This window comes from Vipera ursinii, assembly GCF_947247035.1.
Source record: "Vipera ursinii genome assembly, chromosome: 1".
Taxonomy (NCBI): domain Eukaryota; kingdom Metazoa; phylum Chordata; class Lepidosauria; order Squamata; family Viperidae; genus Vipera; species Vipera ursinii.
Genome location: NC_139512.1, coordinates 25,991,513 through 26,009,480, shown reverse-complemented (window position 1 = coordinate 26,009,480; position 17,968 = coordinate 25,991,513). Strand labels below are relative to the sequence as shown.

The following is a 17,968-nucleotide window of genomic DNA, read 5'->3' as shown; positions in this document are numbered from 1 at the left end:
CAGATTCAGGTTTGCCACATCTTGATTTTTTCTAGAATTTTAGAGTACAGATTTAAGATTTGTAATAATTGAAAAATATATTTTTTCATCAATCTTAAGATTTATTAAAATTCAGAAATTTTAAAATGTGTTTTAAAACTGAGATAATTGAAAATAACTCTGGCTCCTCCCATTGTAGCTAACTGCTGAACTACAATCCCCATGATCCACAACCAAATGTTCCACAGTATTTGTTTAGTGAGGGTGATTTGGGTTATATTGCACCATCTGATGGGTGCTAGGTTAAGGAAAGCTGTTACAACGAAGCAGCTATGAATTTAAACTATTTCTGTTTGGTACATTTCTGTTAGCAAGTCTCCTGTTATGCTTTCAGCTAAACTAGCAATTCATTTCTATATATCAGTTTTTATTTTTAAATACACTGATTTATATTTTTGAAAAAACTTAACTACAATCACAGTCTCCAGAAGAGCAATCATGCTGGTTCTTTTGTATCAAAAATAATAATCTTGGGGCACAAACTGTACCGTATAGTATGATGAAGTGGACTTGCTGATCCACAAAATGATAAATTTGAATTACAGAATGATAAATTTGTTAGTATTTAATGTGGTGCAAGATTTTTTCATTTTAAATCCAGTGATATAATCCATAAGCTCAATTTATTGTGAAGCAGCATTCACCTAGCTCAGGGGTAGGCAACCTCGGCTCTTTTATGACTCATGGACTTCAACTCCCAGAATTCCTGAGCCAGCTGGGAGTTCTGGGAGTTGAAGTCCATGAGTCATAAAAGAGCCGAGGTTGCCTACCCCTGACCTAGCTGAAGAATAAACTGCTAGGAAGAACCTCTCCTAAAGAAAAGCTTTGGCGGGCATTAGTTACAATGCTTATAGAGTTTGCTTGAAATGGGTTACAGGATAGGGCTGGTAGGTTCTTCAACTTTGGTGAATGTGGCAAAATAAAACTTCAATAACTCACGGAGAGCTTGAACTTCTGTCAAAAGAAGTTCATCTTTTGTGGAATCTGAATATTTGCAGTCCAGGGGAAACAGGAACAGTATTGAATCTGTCTGAAGAACATTGCTTTCATCCATGGACTGTGCTTTAAGACGGGCCATGGCTCCCCCACCTGCCCTTCCATTCTGCTCTGTTGTGTTGAAAGACAGTGAACATATTTTGCCTTGACACTTAAAATATAATTTTGCTTTGCATTTATTTAAAGGATAAGCAAGCAACAAATGGAAGAAATAGAGGAGTTGTTGTATTGCCTGATCACAACTCCTCCATCACTTTCTGTGGAGTCCTTGGTACTCTCTGAGCTTGGTTGTTTTCTTTTAGACATTTCATTACCAAACTAGGTGACATCATCAGGACTAGGATGATGATCATCAGCTCTAGCACTGATAATTTACCTAGTTTGCTAATGAAACATCTGCAAGAAAACAACCAAGCTCAGAAGCACCAAGACTCCACAGTTCAACCCAACTACAAATATTCTCTTCCATCACATTCATTTTGCATCCTGGTGTTACCAAGCAATAAAGCACAACATTCTGTTGACAATAAGACTTTGGTTAAGTGACTATAAATTAGAAGCCTGGGGTCAGAATAGTTCTTTCTTAATTTTAAGTGAGTTTATCTGCCTCTGCTTACAAGAGAAAAGAAACAGGAACTACTGGCAGTCCATTCTGCTGTTACAAAAGAAACTAGACTCTCAGCCAAGGGTCAAACAGTGAGAGATCAAGTGGTGCACATGTATGTGTGAGCCATTCAAGTGCTTTAGCATAATAAGCAAATGAAGTTGGAAGGCTCTGGTCACTTTTGAAGTGACAATTGAGTTTTTTTAATAGCAGCTGTATTCCCAATGCAATACTGCATGTAATTTTCATAAAAGAACTAAAGTGGATAAGGGAGGGAAAAGCAGAAAAATGAATGTCACCTGGGAGCCAGCTTCCTACAATTTTAATAACAAAAAATGTTTCCTAATGATGGCATAATTGCTGTGGATATAATCTGGAATATTTGCAGTTAGTTCCAGAATTGCTTGAGCCTCTCAAAATACAGCCCATATACTATTGCTTTGGTGCCTTAATTCAGTTAAACATAAATATTCAGTCCTGATTTAAAGGATGAGCAAGCATGCAAACAAGTGGAAAAAATAGAAAAATTGTTGTATCAAGAAATATGCAAGGTGAAATAATATTGTAATAAAATTTAGGGGGGGGCAGCATAAAACAATTTAATTGTTATCAGACTGTGATAAAGATTTTTTTCAAGCTAGTTTGGGTAATAAATTTTTCCATGGCACCCATTTAAGATTTCCCTCTTCCATCTTTTAAAAATCTTTGTATTAGACTCTCCAAATGAAAGTTGATGATTATTATAGTTTTCATCTGCTTTGAAACTTATTCTGATTATATTAAATATATATGCATATATAAAATTTTTAGTTTTAAAGCGAATCATTCCATATTCCAAATGCAATGGCAGCGTATAAAATCATTTTTGCTCCTTAGAATCAGTAATATTAAACTCAGAACTATTTAGGCCACGAAATGGAGATTGATGTGATATTATGGTGGAAGATTTTTTACTTATTTCGTCTTTTTTTCTTTCACTTTTATCAATCCAGGAGAGTCAGCAACATGCAGAGGCTGTTGAAGCAGAGACGAGAAATGTATTGCAGAAGCTATTTCCTATAGTCTCTCTTCCTTCCACTTTGGTAAGATTGTTGTTGTTGTTAGCTGCGAAGTCGTGTCCGACCCATCGCGACCCTATGGACAACATTCCTCCAGGCCTTCCTGTCCTCTACCATCTTCTGGAGTCCATTTACGCTCACGCCTACTGCTTCAGTGACTCCATCCAGCCACCTCATTCTCTGTCGTCCCCTTCTTCTATTGCCCTCGATCTTCCCCAGCATTAGGCTCTTCTCCAGGGAGTCCTTCCTTCTCATTAGGTGGCCAAAGTACTTGAGTTTTAGCTTCAGGATCTGGCCTTCTAAAGAGCAGTCAGGATTGATCTCCTCTAGGACTGACCGGTTTGATCGCCTTGCAGTCCAAGGGACTCGCAGGAGTCTTCTCCAGCACCACAGTTCAAAGGCCTCAATTCTTTGGCGCTCAGCCTTTCTTATGGTCCAACTTTCACTACCATACATTGCAACTGGAAAGACCATAGCCTTGACTATACGCACTTTTGTTGACAGGGTGATGTCTCTGCTTTTTAGTGTGCTGTCTAGATTTGCCATGGCTTTCCTCCCCAGGAGCAAACGTCTTTTAATTTCTTGGCTACAGTCCCCATCTGCAGTGCTCTTGGAGCCCAGGAAAATAAAATCTGTCACTACCTCCATTTCTTCCCCATCTATTTGCCAGGAATTGAGAGGGCCAGATGCCATGATCTTGGTTTTCTTAATGTTAAGTTTCAACCCAAGTTTTGCACTCTCCTTCTTCACCTGCAACAAGAGGCTCTTTAGTTCTTCTTCACTTTCTGCCATTAGAGTGGTATCATCTGCGTATCTTAGGTTGTTGATATTTCTTCCGGCAATCTTAATTCCAACTTTTGATTCATCTAGCCCTGCCTTTCTCATGATGTGCTCTGCATATAAGTTAAATAGGCAGGGCGACAGTATACAGCCTTGCCGGACTCCTTTCCCAATTTTGAACCAATCAGTGGTTCCGTGTCCAGTTCTCACTGTTGCTTCTTGACCCGCATATAGGTTTCTCAAGAGACCAATAAGATGGTCTGGTACTCCCATCTCTTTAAGAACTTGCCACAGTTTGTTATGATCCACACAATCAAAGGCTTTAGCATAGTCAATGAAGCAAAAGTAGATGTTTTTCTGGAACTCCCTAGCTTTCTCCATGATCCAGCGTATGTTGGCAATTTGATCTCTAGTTCCTCTGCCTCTTCGAAATCCTGCCTGCACTTCTGGTAGTTCTCGATCCACATACTGCTGAAGTCTAGCTTGTAGGATTTTAAGCATGACTTTACTAGCATGAGAAATGAGTGCAATGGTGCGATAGTTTGAACATTCTTTGGCACTGCCTTTCTTAGGAATTGGAATGTAAACTGATCTTTTCCAATCCTGTGGCCACTGTTGAGTTTTCCAAATTTGCTGGCAAATTGAGTGTAGCACTTTTACTGCATTGTCTTTTAAGATTTTGAATAGCTCAGCTGGAATACTGTCACCTCCACTAGCTTTGTTGTTGCTCAGCTTTTCTAAGGCCCACTTCACTTCACATTCTAGGATGTCTGGCTCGAGGTCAGTGACCACCTCATTGTGATTATCAGGGACGTTAAGCTCATTCTTGTATAGTTCTTCTGTGTAATTTTGCCACCTCTTCTTAATCTCTTCTGCCTCTGTTAGGTCCCTGCCATTTTGGTCCTTTATCATGCCCATTTTTGCATTAAACGTTCCCTTCATTTCTCCAATTTTCTTGAAAAGATCTCTGGTCCTCCCTATTCTATTGTTTTCTTCTATTTCTTTGCACTGTTCATTTAAGAAGGCATTCTTATCTCTTCTAGCTATTCTCTGGAATTCTGCATTCAATTGGGTGTATCTTTCTTTTTCTCCCTTGCCTTTCGCTTCCCTCCTTTCCTCAGCTATTTGCAAAGCTTCCTCAGACAGCCATTTTGCTTTCTTGCATTTCTTTTTCTTTGGGATGGTTTTGGTTGCTACCTGTTGTACAATGTCACGAACCTCTGTCCATAGTTCTTCAGGCACTCTGTCTATCAGATCTAATTCCTTAAATCTATTTGTCACCTCTACTGTATATTCAACAGGGATATGATTTAATTCATACCTGACTGGCCTAGTGCTTTTCCCTACTTTCTTCAGTTTAAGCCTAAACTTTGCAAGGAGAAGCTCATGGTCTGAGCCACAGTCAGCTCCTGGTCTTGTTTTTACTGACTGTATAGAGCTTCTCCATCTTTGGCTGTAGAGCATATAGTCAATCTGATTTCTGTGTTGACCATCTGGTGATGTCCATGTGTAGAGCCGTCTCTTGGGTTGTTGGAAAAGAGTGTTTGCTATGACCATCGTATTCTCTTGACAGAATTCTATCAGCCTGTGCCCTGCTTCATTTTGCACTCCAAGGCCAAACTTGCCTGTTATTCCAGTTATCTTTTGGCTTCCTACTTTAGCATTCCAATCCCCCATGATGATAAGAACATCATTTTTTGGTGTTAGTTCTATAAGGTGCTGTAGTGCTTCATAGAACTGGTCAATTTCATCCTCTTCAGCACTGGTGGTTGGGGCATAGACTTGGACTACTGTGATATTGAATGGTTTGCCTTGGATTCGAACTGAGATCATTCTGTCATTTTGAGGATTGTATCCCAGTATTGCTTTTCCTACTCTTTTATTGACTATGAAGGCTACTCCATTTCTTCTGAAGGATTCTTGCCCACAGTAGTATACCTGATGGTCATCTGAATTAAATTCACCCATTCCTGTCCATTTTAGTTCGCTGATACCTAAGATGTCAATGTTCAGTCTTGTCATCTCTTGTTTGACCACGTCCAGTTTTCCTTGATTCATGGATCTTACATTCCAGGTTCCTATGGAGAAAAAATCTTTACAGCATCGGACTTTCCTTTCACCACCAGACACATCCACAGCTGAGCGTCCTTTCGGCTTTGGCCCAGTCGCTTCATTCTTTCTGGCGCTACTAGTACTAGCCCTCTGCTCTTCCCCAGTAGCATATTGGACGCCTTCCGACCTGAGGGGCTCATCTTCCAGCGTCATATCGTTTTGCCTTTTGGTACTGTCCATAGGGTTTTCATGGCAAAGATACTGGAGTGGGTTGCCATTTCCTTCTCCAGTGGATCACGTTTTGTCAGAACTCTCTGCTATGACCTGTCTGTCTTGGGTGGCCCTGCACGGCATAGCTCATAGCTTCATTGAATTACGCAAGCCCCTTCGCCACGACAATGCAGTAATCCATGAAGGGGTTGGTAAGATTACCATTTGTTTAAATTTATCAAATGGGCAACCATGTTTAAAGCGAGACTGATATCTAAGATAATATTGAAGAGGGAAAAATGAGTTTGCTAACATGTCCTTAGTTCTCTTGTTAATTAAGCAGCTTTGGCTGGTTCACTTTTACCATCTGGCAAAATTGTGTCTTCAAAGATTATTAAGTTCTAACTTGCTATTGGAGTCATTCAAGACTCCAATTAACTGGCAGTTGCTAGCTGATCTGTCCTTTCTAGATAGCTGTGCTACTTATTTATTTCCAAATTCTTCTAATGTATTTTTTCATATTCAAGAATCACAGTGAGTGGATGCGTGGATTTGAAAAAGCAATAAGAGAACATACAAAAGAAACTTCTCGATCAGATGACATTAAGGTTAGTGCAGACTGGGTATGAATTTAGTTTTAACTAAATAACGTAAGAGGTATTTTTTAATGTAAGGGGTATTTTTATTCTGGGGAGCAGGGAGGAAACTGATGTCCTGTGAGAATTAACTGGTGATATCTGGAGATTTGACTGACAATAGGTAATGCCAAGGTTAATCTTACAATTAGTCCCACAAGTGTTTTCCCCAAAGTTTTTTTAATGTTTTGAATGATTACTTTTCTGCAGAGCTTAATTACAGAACTGATTGTCCTCTGCAAAATCCTGAGCTTTCAGATTTGACTGAACAAAACATGAAAAGCAGACAGACCCTTTTCTGTAGAACAACAGAAGCATGCACTTTTTCCTTAGCCCAGATCTCCACTTTTGCATATCTTCTTGTTGTTATTGTTGCAGTGTATATAGAACTTTGCTACTGAAATTTAGCAACATAACCACATTTTGTTGATCCAATATAGGTGCTTCAGAAATATGATAAAAGCATGGGTTGCCACAAATGTTCTCTTTCCCCAGACCTTTGACAAGAATGATTGACAATCCTTTTCTTCTTTGTCTTTGTTCCCATCTGGGTTTGTTTTCTGCCAGTTTTTTTTTCTTTTGTGTTCAAGTTTTTCACTGGCATTATAATTTCAATGGTAGGTTTGAGTTGGTTGAGGAAATAAATAATTGTCCTTCTTAGTTTGTTGTCATTCCATAAACTTACGTTGAATTCATATTCTGTTATTATCTGTGCCACCTGTCCGGATTCCTAAAGGAACAAATGTGAAATAAATAAATAAAAAAGCAACATCTTGTTTTCAAAGGTGTATGTGGGGGGATGCATGACTCTCAGCACAAGAAGCATTTCGTAGATGAAAAATAATAGGCAAACACAGCTAATTTATTGCGGGATGCTAGAATGTTGTCAGAGGGAATACAATATAAAATCAAAAAGAGCTGAGGGCAGAGGGACATGGTTGCCAATGGTTTTCTTATTTACCATTATTAGAAAGATTTAAAGTAGGTAATTTGCTTTTGAACATTGTAAGGTTGAGTTTGAAATAGAATTGTGTACAATTGATGAACATGTAATTGCTAAAATAGATGTGAATTGCTTGAAGAAATAAATAACTGTCCTCTTAGTTTGTGGTCACTTCCTAAACATATATTGAATTCATATTCTATTATTATCCCGGCTACCTGTCCAGATTGTTCAGCTGTGTAGAATCAGAGCTAATGGAACAAAATGCAGTCATACAGCATTTCACTGGAATAAAGAGAATTCTCTGCCTCGCATGCTGTACATTATATCCATGGAATCTTTTTTATCATTATAGGTTATGGAACAGAAGTTGAAAGAGGCAGATGAACTACATGTCATGTTGCAGCAAGAATGTGAGAAGTACAAAGTTGTCCTTGCAGAGACGGTAGGAAGGAACTTTATAAAATCTGGCTGTATCTGGTAATTCTTTTGCCTCAATTTCTTGTGGGCATCAACATAACTGAAATTTTGTATTACTAGGAGGGAATCTTGCAAAGGCTACAGCGCAGTGTTGAAGAAGAAGAAAGCAAATGGAAAATAAAAATTGAAGAATCACAGAAGGAACTACAACAGGTATTTTTGTTAAAAAATCAAGAATTCATGCTGCAATACTTGGGAGCTGGTTAGAGCTTTTATTCAGATTTCAGATGTTAACTGAAAATATTCTCACAGTGTTTAATTATTAGTCTAGAAAAAATACAGCTTGCCTCTCAGTATAATAATTCTTAATGTAGGTGATAAAATGAAAGATATAAATAAAAGCTATCTGAAAGAGTCATTAGGTACATGTAAATCCAAATTGATATATAAAACTGATTATCTGAATAAATGGAACAATTGATTAATTTATGGATCTATACAAATGTTTACCCTTCCATTAATTCAAACAGATTTTTCTATAGCTGCTACCAACTAAAAAAGTAGAGCTGATTTTTGCCCTAAGAATTCCATAGCTAAACTGATGTAGGAAGAGAATGTTTAACCGCTCTTATTGCTACAAAATAGGTCTGAACGTGCACACGTACCCATACTGAATTAGATTCACTCTTTCCTCCTCTGCCTGTGCTCTAGACATTACATCTGTTGCTTTATCTTTCAGAAGACCTCCACAAATGGGAGGGGGCACTTGGAGTAGCTGATAGAGGCCACTCAGAAGTAATTTCATGAAGGGCCTAGCTGATCTTCTGTTGCCAGCAGTGGACAATGCGTTCCTTAATGAGCTCACCTGTCAGATTGTCAGAAAACTAAATATATAGATACATTATAGTTTATTCACCTAGGAATACGATATGTGTCTGGATATATTATTCCTTCTCTCTCCTACCTGATCTTTTGAAAACAAATTAGAAATTTTCCTAGATTTCTCCCCCCCCCCCCTGTGTATACATTAGGAAATTCATTCAGGTCTTCCCATTAAGCTAGAATATCAAACCAGGACCTTTTGAGCCACAGTCTTTAAACATGGCTATTTAATGAAAAATTAGCTATGTTTAGAATTAGTATGAATAAATTCTTCAGTTTTTACATTCAATAAAGTGCAGACAGTAATTTAAAGATATAAATTATTTGAATAAAGCTATAAAATTGGATAGAGTTGGATATCATATATTGTGTGTGTGTGTGTGTGTGTGTGTGTGTGTGTGTGTGTGTGTGTTGTGTGTGTGTAGAGAGAGAAGGAGGAAGGGAGGCAGAAGGCCAGGTTGAACTTGAAATAAAATATATGATTTGTGGCTGCCTATTCTTTCCTAGCTTAAAAAGGAACGAGAACATTTGGAACATGAATTGGAAAAAGCAGAAATAGAGCGATCAACGTATGTTTCAGAAGTCCGAGAGGTAATGTACCTAATTGAACTATTGAAGCCAGATTTGCTTTCTGTCACATGTACGCATTTACCTGGAAGCATAAATATTTAGTTGGCCCAAAGTTGAAAAACCTACTCATCTGACGATCTGGAACATTTTTATGCTTTCAAATTCATTTATTACTTGGAAATAAATTATATTAATGGCTGAATAGAGGGTCATTTGGGAACATATGGTAATGCATCCTAAAGCCTCTGAAAACTTCATTTCAGCTTAAAGATCTGTTGACTGAATTGCAGAGAAAACTTGATGACTCATATTCTGAAGCAGTAAGGCAGAACGAAGAGTTAACATTGGTAAGAGGCCTGTCCTCCACTGAATATACTGTATCTGTTCAAAAGTGGAGAAACTTTTCCAAATCCTCTCTGTCTGCTAACCGTTTTGGCTTAGCCTTTGTCCACTTCAGCCACTTTTATAGCCTTTCTCTGCCTCTTAATAACATGACTAGTGCTTAGTATACCTTTTCATCTGCCTGCCTCTCCCTTGCCTAAAGGATTCATATTTCTATACTTTGTGAATTTGGAACATGTTGTTCACAGAACACAGAGGAACTGGGCTTGAGTGTTGTGTAGGATCATTTGGAGGAAAATCTTTGGTTTTGTTTAAATTGTGCACTTCCTTTCCTGAAAGGAATTTCAGTTGCTGAAAAGAAAAACTGAACAATCCCAGTCTGTATACAACAAATACATTGGAATAGGGCAAATGACACCTCAAGAATTTTATCCAGTTCTCAGCACTGAATTCACAGAAGAGCAATGAAGATGATCACAGGACTGGAAATTACGTCTTCAAAGACAGTTAGAAGAATTGGATATAAATACAAAAAAGGGATATACAGTGTATTGTCTGTAATTTCAGAATATAAGAATTGAAATAATGCAGTTACAGAGAAATAAATTTCAGTGATAGGAAAAGCCTCCTAACTGGGTGGGACCAGTTTGATGTCAAAATTAAATACCCACAAGGAAGTAGCCATTCTTTATTGAGTTCAGGCACAAGAACCGCTGACTGAAAAATCTACAATCAGCCCTATGATTCTATGAGATAACATGGTTTATCAGCTTAAGGAAGGGGAGTTCTTTTATTTCCTTAAAAGTTGACTGAATATGGAGCTTGAGACCCACAGGACCTACTCAGTGGGGAAGAGAACATACCTGTTTATCAGTCATCTAAAGGGAGAAGACTCCCAGCTAAGACTTGAGTGTCTTGTGATCAAGGAAGCCACTTCCATTTGTTGAAGAAAAACCAAGCCTGAGCACAGAGAGATCAAAAGAAGCAAGCAAATGAAAGGTCTCTAATGTACATTAACCTAATGTAATTAACAAGTGAAAAAGACCATCTCTTTCTTTGTTGGACCACATGAATTTGTCATATTTGGGAGCAGTTGGGGAATGACAGATACAAATTATATTATCAATCTTTGCTAAAAGATTGACTTACATAATTTGTAAATTAAGAACAGGTTTTTGAGCCAGTTCAGGAGAATTTATATTTCAGTATCACTTTTAGTGGGGAACTGGCTCCACAAAAAAAATTCTGGAGATTATTTTCATCTCTGTTTCTACATACTGTATAGGAATCTATATTGATTCAGATCCTGGAAACACGCAGAAAACGTCTAAATACTGTCTTGGGGAAGGATTCCTTATGTTTTTTAAAACTGATCTGCAGACAACAAAACAATGTTATACCCATAAAAGTACTTCCTCTGATCAAGAATAATAATCTGCAACTTTAAATCTCAAGCCAATAAAATACAGGTAGTCCTCTACTTACAACCTTAGGTAAAGGTAAAGGTTCCCCTGCACATGTGTGCTAGTCGTTTCTGACTCTAGGGGCCGGTGCTCATCTCCGTTTCAAAGCCGAAGAGCCAGTGTTTGTCCGAGGACGTCTCCGTGGTCATGTGGCTGGCATGACTAGACGCCAAAGGCGCACGGAACACTGTTACCTTCCCACCGTAGTGGTCCCTATTTTTCTACTTGCATTTTTTACATGCTTTCGAACTGCTAGGTTGGCAGAAGCTGGGACGAGTAACAGGCGCTCACTCTGCTACGCGGCACTCGGGATTCGACCCGCCAAACTGCCGACCTTCTGATCGACAAGCTCAGCGTCCTAACCCACTGAGCCACCGCGTCCCTATCACTTACAACCTTAACAGAGCCCAAAATTTCTGTTGCTAAGGAAGACATTTAAGTGAATTTTGCCCTATTTTAAGACCTTTCTTGCTTGTTAAGTGAATCACTGCCAGTTGTTAAGTTAGTAACATGGTTGTTAGGTGATTCTGGCTTTGCTTATCAGAAGGTGGCAAAAGGTGATCACATGACCCCGGGACACTGCATGAATACGAACTGGTTGGCAAGCACCCAAATTTTGATCTCATGACCATGGGGATGCTGCAACAGTTGTGTTGTAAACAGTGATAAGTCACTTTTTTCTGTGCTGTTGTAACTTTGGTCACTAAATGAACTGTTGTAAGTTGAGGACTATCTGTAAAGCATACTTGTAAAAAATCTATTTAATGCTGGCATTAAATACCGATTTTAACTTCTTTTAGGCTTATCTTTTCTTCTTAACTCCTTTGCAGATGGAACTTCCTATCACTCAATGTACTTTGTAGCAATTAGTCTTCAGTGTGGTTATGTTCTTATATGTATATTACTTTACCAGAAACTGCCCCATGCTCCTCTTAAGCACTCTCACCTGACCATGACTTACCTCTTACAGCTCAAAACCCAGCTGAATGACACATTATCTAAACTCCAGTCTGATCAGAGTGAAAGACACAAATTAGCTGCTGATTTGCTAAAGGTAAGGAATGACGGCCCGATTCTGGATGATGATAGTTCATTTCTTTCTAAAGCACTTATCTGTAGTTTGGGGTATTGATAGATTCAAGTTCGTCATGAAAATACCCATTAAGGTTGCTGTGCCATTTCTAGCTTCTCCCAGAAAAGTCATGGTGATCCATACCTCAATGACTCTTGTGTTAGTTTATAGCAATGCATTTTATGTGAAGTTGTCATTATGAAGGTTATTTGAAATATTAGTTCCCAAATGCTACTTAAATTAACCAGAAAGCATCTCCTCATACTTAGATGATCTCCTAGATCCTGCAAAAGGTCCTTAGTGGAGTGTTCCCTTTGAAATATTTTTCCTCAGGAAAGTTTGGTGACAACTTTTATTATTGATTTAATCAGTAATTAATAAAAGTTCCTGCCCCTGAACACAAAACAAAAATTAACTAGGGCTATAAACAGTAAAAGAACATCAAAAAGTCACAGCAGCTGCCGACCTTGATGTTTTTTAAAAATATTTTACAGCCCTGGTTATTTTTTATTTGTTTTGCAATCCTGCAATACTTGTGTTTCTAAACAACAGAAATCGTTTCAGTGTAATTTTCTTCTCAACTCTTTTTCCCCCTCACTGAAATCTGTAATTCAGTCATTGGGAGTTTGGAGAAATGTGGAATACAGGAACATTTCTTGTCATATTTTCATTGATTATGCTTGAGATCTAGAATGAAGAATAATGATTTATTTGATCACTTCAAATACTGAATTGTATTCCAGTCCGTCCTCCCCCACGTATGGGTCCAGGGCTGTTGTCCCCATTACCTCCTCTTTAAAAAGGCGCTGACTATGATTAGATGTTTTAAAGCAATAACTGTTCTAATTTTCTGCTTTTTTTTTAAAGGCCCAGGAATTACTGGTGATCCTAGAAAAGGAAATAGGAAAAACTAGTATGGGCCCCGAAGTGATACAGAATAGTGATGTCTGCTCACAGATGGTGAGTATTTTCCTAGCTGTATAAATAATATGGCTTAGGAAGTGCAGATAAAAGCAGACAGCCTAGAGGCCGATTTATCTTGTGCATTTTGCTCTGTATCATTTGATGTCATTGTACATAATAAAATTGCTACATCCCACTTTCACATAGTTTTCATTTGTTTGGCCTAAGGGTCCACTACAATCTGTATACAAAGCTGCTGTTTGGGTTGTCTAAGCCATTGGAAATTTGCTTTAGAAGTTTATAGGTGCTGTGTATTTTTATTTACTTATTTAGTTCAGTTTAGGCACCACCTGACTCCAAATCCAACTGTAACTGTCTTATGGTCTTGCAGCTTCTTTGGTACATGTCTTTGTGGGGCTGGCCAGTAGCTAGTGTTTTTCAAACTTGGCAATTTTAAGATGTGTGGACTTCAACTTCCAGAATCCCCCAGCCTACATGCTGGGTGGGCAATTCAAATCTTGCTAAATTGCTTAGTTTAAAAAAACCCTGCAAAAGACTATTATCTCCTGCCACCAGATGGCAGGCTAGTAACATCCTGGCAAGTACTATTAAGCACATTTGGAAATCTTAAGAGATAGCTGGAAAATTTTTTGCTCTGATGTTTATATTATATTATCTAGTTCTTATCGTATATATCTGGGTTGTTGTGGTTTAGGGCACCACTAAATGAAGCCTCATAGAATGAAAAAATAAAAATATTCCCATAAAAGGTAGATCTGATCTAGTATAGTTCTCCATGACATTACATTTTCTAATTGGAGAATATTTTTTTATTAAAAAAAACTGGCCAAAGTGGGTGGGAAGAGATTAAAGAGTTTCTGAAGTGAATATCCAAAATGTGTTAATTGCTTGTCCTGGAGGAAAAGGAACACTTTGGCCAAGATGTGAAACTTGTATAGAACAGCTGAATGAATGTTGAATGAATGAAGGTTCTTGGGGATGAAGAGGCTCTATTTAAGGGGTGAGACAGATTTGAGGCTTCAGCTAGGTAAGGGGTAGGCAACCTCGGCTCTTTTATGACTCATGGACTTCAACTCCATGAGGAGCCTTGGTGGAGCAGTGGGCTAATGTCTCCTTAAGTAACACCAGCTGCCTGCAATTAGTGCAGGTTCTCATCCCACCAGGCTCAAGGTTGACTCAGCCTTCCATCCTTCCGAGGTAGGTAAAATGAGGACCCAGATTGTTGGGGGCAATTAAGCTGACTTTGTAATAATGCCGCTTGGGGTGTGTGTGAAAGCCCTAATAAGCAGGCATATACACAGAATGAAGGCTACTGCTAAGCTTGTAAGCCGCCCTGAGTCTTCGGAGAAGGGCGGGATATAAATGGAATTAAAAAAAAACCTCCCAGAATTCCTGAGTCAGCTGTGCTGACTCAGGATTTCTGGGAGTTGAAGTCCATGACTCATAAAAGAGCCGAGGTTGCCTACCCCTGAGCTAGGTATTTAGCTCATATCCTAAAATGAATTGTTCATCTCCTTTGGCCTTCTTTGCTTCACAATTTCTAAATACTTTCTACTTCCATCTCTTTCAGGCCGGGCCAGATAATGTGAATCTAATTCAAGATATTGTCCATCTCAAGAAGCTACTTGCATCAGTAGGCCAAATGCTCACAAAGGGAAAAGAACAGTATCAGCTACTAGGTAGGAGAATTTGAGTCTGTTTTTCCTAAGATGGACTTTAGCAGGAGGGCAAAAGTAACTGGTGAAGCTTTCAGTTGATCTCTAGACAGCAGTAATCAAATCATAGAAGAAGCTTGCAGCCTCATATGTTGGTTGAAATACCATTGTGGATTATCTCTCCATATAAAGTAGCACATTGAAGAGCCGTGGTGGCGCAATGGTTAGAATGTAGTACTGCAGGCTAACTCATTGCTCACTCCAGGAGCTCGATCCTGAGCGGCACAAGGTTGACTGCACCATGCGAGGTCGGTAAAATGAGGACCCAGATTGTTGGGCCCAATATGCTGACTCTGTAAACTGCTCAGAGAGGGCTGTAAAACACTATGAAGCAGTTTATACATCTAAGTGTTATTGCTATTGCTGTTAGGAAGACTCATTGCAGATCAGCCTTCCCCAACCAACAGCCTACAGAAATAATGAAATGGTCATTTTCAAAGTTCCCAGTAGCATTCCCATGGATTTGCATTTACCCTTTGCAGCTGCGTTTACTGCTCTTGTACAGGGCAAATATATTTTTTTTCACAGCTGTAATGATTATTTTTATTCTGGGGTAACAAAAATCTTGTTCACAAATGCAGAAATATGCATGGACAAATATAGAATTTGGATTCTCAATTGCCTGTCCTCTTTACAAAGTTAATTTTCGTTAATTCTATTTAGTAGATTCTGAATTTGGGCTTACTTAGTACTTTTTTTTAGCTTTAAGAAAACTATACATGCTGAATATTGACTTTTTTCCTCCCTAAAAATACCTCTATTTTTAAAAAAACCTCCTGATTCTTAGTATATACCACAACTGGATCTCCCAAAATATGACATTTTTCTGTTACTTTTAAAAATAATAGTTTGCCATAGTGACTACCTAATCTTTAAGCTTATCTATTTTTGTTTTTGTTTTTGTTTTGTTTTGCTTCTCTTTTACAGAATGAAATCATGGGGAGATCGTTTAATTTGGGGGTAGCAGAAGGCAATGCATTTTATATTTTGCCAAATTAAAGCCTTATTTATGTGTTCATCCTTTCTACTTCGTCAAACACTGAACAGAGTTTTGTCTTTTCTACTCTTTGTTAGACTACTGATTTAAGCAAGATGATGAAGAAGACGACTCTGCAGACACCTCCAGAGTTTAGTTTTATAATAAATAAATTTAAATAAACCGGTTTGGATAATTAGAGCTTTACATTCCTGGAGCTACAGTAAACGTGTAACCTTTTATCTTTACTATGCTCAGTAAAACTCGTTCACACAGAGACACGCACGCACCCTTGACATAGTGGTAGCAGCAGCAACAATAACGTTTTAATACTGACAGCCTATGCTGTTTAACTTAGATACAGTTTGGGAGTAGCAGCCTTGTAACTTCTACCTGAAGTAAACACTCCTCCTCCCTACTCTCTCTTTTTTGGGTTGCTAATGTAATCAGTTTTTGTAATGGTGTCAGCAAATAAAGGGATGCTTACTACTCTAACTGTACTGTTATGTTCTTGATTTGTCAATCTTCCGTGCTACTATATAAAAACACTCTAATGTGACTGATGGCACAAGAACCTGGTTGGGTCCAAATCACAGGTTTTCCTGTTCCTGTATCAGGTTTCACAGACGGGACAATCACTGGGAACCTGGAAAAAAAGACATCATTCATCCATTTCCTTTTTAGATCCATCTGAATTGGGGCCCTCTCCAGAACTTTTTCGAACCAATGCTGAAAATGCAGTATGTAGAAAAAAGTGTCACGTGATTCTAGCCATTACAACTTGTAAATCATGATTTTAAGGCTAGGCATGTTATGCAAACCCAACCAATTATGGTATTTAATAAATCATAGTAAAAACCCAATTACTATTTGCCTTGAACTTCCCACTAATCATAATAGCTCTGCCTTCTAATATATGTGTGTGAGAGAAACATTTTATATGTACTTCATTCGTGCTGTGCCCAATGTTATATGCCATGGTTACCTGCTCTTATTGTGATTGGTGTTTAGCCCCTCAAACTATTGTGTTGCTTTCAATTCCTCCACCATTATGACGTCTTTTCTCCACTTCTACCTTACTATTTCTCAGAAGCAGGGTGCACAGCTAATCATAATATTCAAAGTGTGATAAGTTTCTAAATGTTTCAGGTGGCCTATATGTACCTCTTAAATGTATCATTTCTTGTGATGACAAAGTGGAAAGGATTCTATGCTGTGATGAAATCAAACATTTTCTTAGTGATAGTCTTTACATTTGTTCCTTTCAAGTAAAAGAAAAGTAATTGAGGTACCAATAAAAAACTGAATTAGAAGCATTATCACATACTTGAGTGCACTTGCTTAAGAAACACATTTTTGAAAGAAAAAATTAGAATACTTAGCTCCTCCTTCAAATATGCTTCAGCTAATTAAAGAATTCCTGAAATACATACGGTTCTTAAACACTGATAGGAAAAGAATTTTTGTCATTGGTATAAAGAGTGATATCTAAACATTAATAAATTTAGACCCATATATCCAGCAACCATTTAATTGACACTTTGATCCATTTAACTATGCCCTTACTCGCCTACATACAGTATATCAGTCAAACTGAATCAGATGCTCTGAAGTCAATTCTTCCCCCACAAATCAATACACCCAGGAATGAAGCATAGCTGCAACTTAGGGCAGGGCTTTTCAACCATACATGCCACCTGTGGGTACCACCTGTGGTACATTGGCACCTGGCAGGTGGTACGCAACCATCCTAGAAAAGTGGTAGCGGGGGAGGGGAATGAGCTGAACTGGTGGCAGCACCACACAAGCCTGTGTGAGAGATGGCTGGAGCTGCAGGGCTGTCAGGGCTCAGCAGAAGTTTATGTTTATGTTTATTGGACTTATATACCGCCCTTCTCCCGTAGGAGTCAGGGTGGTTCACAAGGTATTTAAAATAACAATACAATTACAAAAGTTAAGAACAATTAAAATAATTAAATTTAGTCCTTGAATAAAATAGAACCCCTGTTAAACTCCAATTAAAGCCCAATTAAAATAAAATTACAATTAAAATTCTCAGTCCTGGCCGGAAAGCTCAAAGAGCCAGGTCTTCAGGTCCCGGCGGAATGAACGAAGGTCAGGGGCAGTCCTGAGCTCTACGGGCAGCTGGTTCCAAAGGGCAGGCGCACCCACAGAGAAGGCCCTCCCCCTGGGTGTTACCCGCCGGCAATCTTTTGCCGGTGGCACCCTGAGAAGACCCTCCCTGTGGGAGCGCACAGGACGAAGGGAGCTTGATGCCGGCAGCAGG

At 38.6% G+C, this 17,968-nt stretch overlaps 1 protein-coding gene across 5 annotated transcripts in view; it reads left to right on the top strand.

Moving 5' to 3' along the window:
• Positions 1-16,176, top strand: part of KTN1 (kinectin 1) — a 95,998-nt gene extending 79,822 nt beyond the window's left edge. For 3 of the 5 annotated variants that reach the window (XM_083378040.1, XM_083378042.1, XM_083378038.1), the window contains 10 exons: positions 2,632-2,721; positions 6,267-6,347; positions 7,673-7,762; positions 7,858-7,950; positions 9,127-9,210; positions 9,453-9,536; positions 11,965-12,048; positions 12,934-13,026; positions 14,561-14,669; positions 15,780-16,176. In XM_083378040.1, the coding sequence (XP_083234166.1) occupies positions 2,632-2,721; positions 6,267-6,347; positions 7,673-7,762; positions 7,858-7,950; positions 9,127-9,210; positions 9,453-9,536; positions 11,965-12,048; positions 12,934-13,026; positions 14,561-14,669; positions 15,780-15,787 (816 nt within the window). In that variant the 3' untranslated portion in view covers positions 15,788-16,176. Of the gene's footprint in view, positions 1-2,631; positions 2,722-6,266; positions 6,348-7,672; positions 7,763-7,857; positions 7,951-9,126; positions 9,211-9,452; positions 9,537-11,964; positions 12,049-12,933; positions 13,027-14,560; positions 14,670-15,632 lie in introns of all 5 variants that reach the window. The other 2 variants (XM_083378039.1, XM_083378041.1) reach the window with 2 other exon arrangements.
• The last annotated feature ends 1,792 nt before the right edge of the window (positions 16,177-17,968 follow it).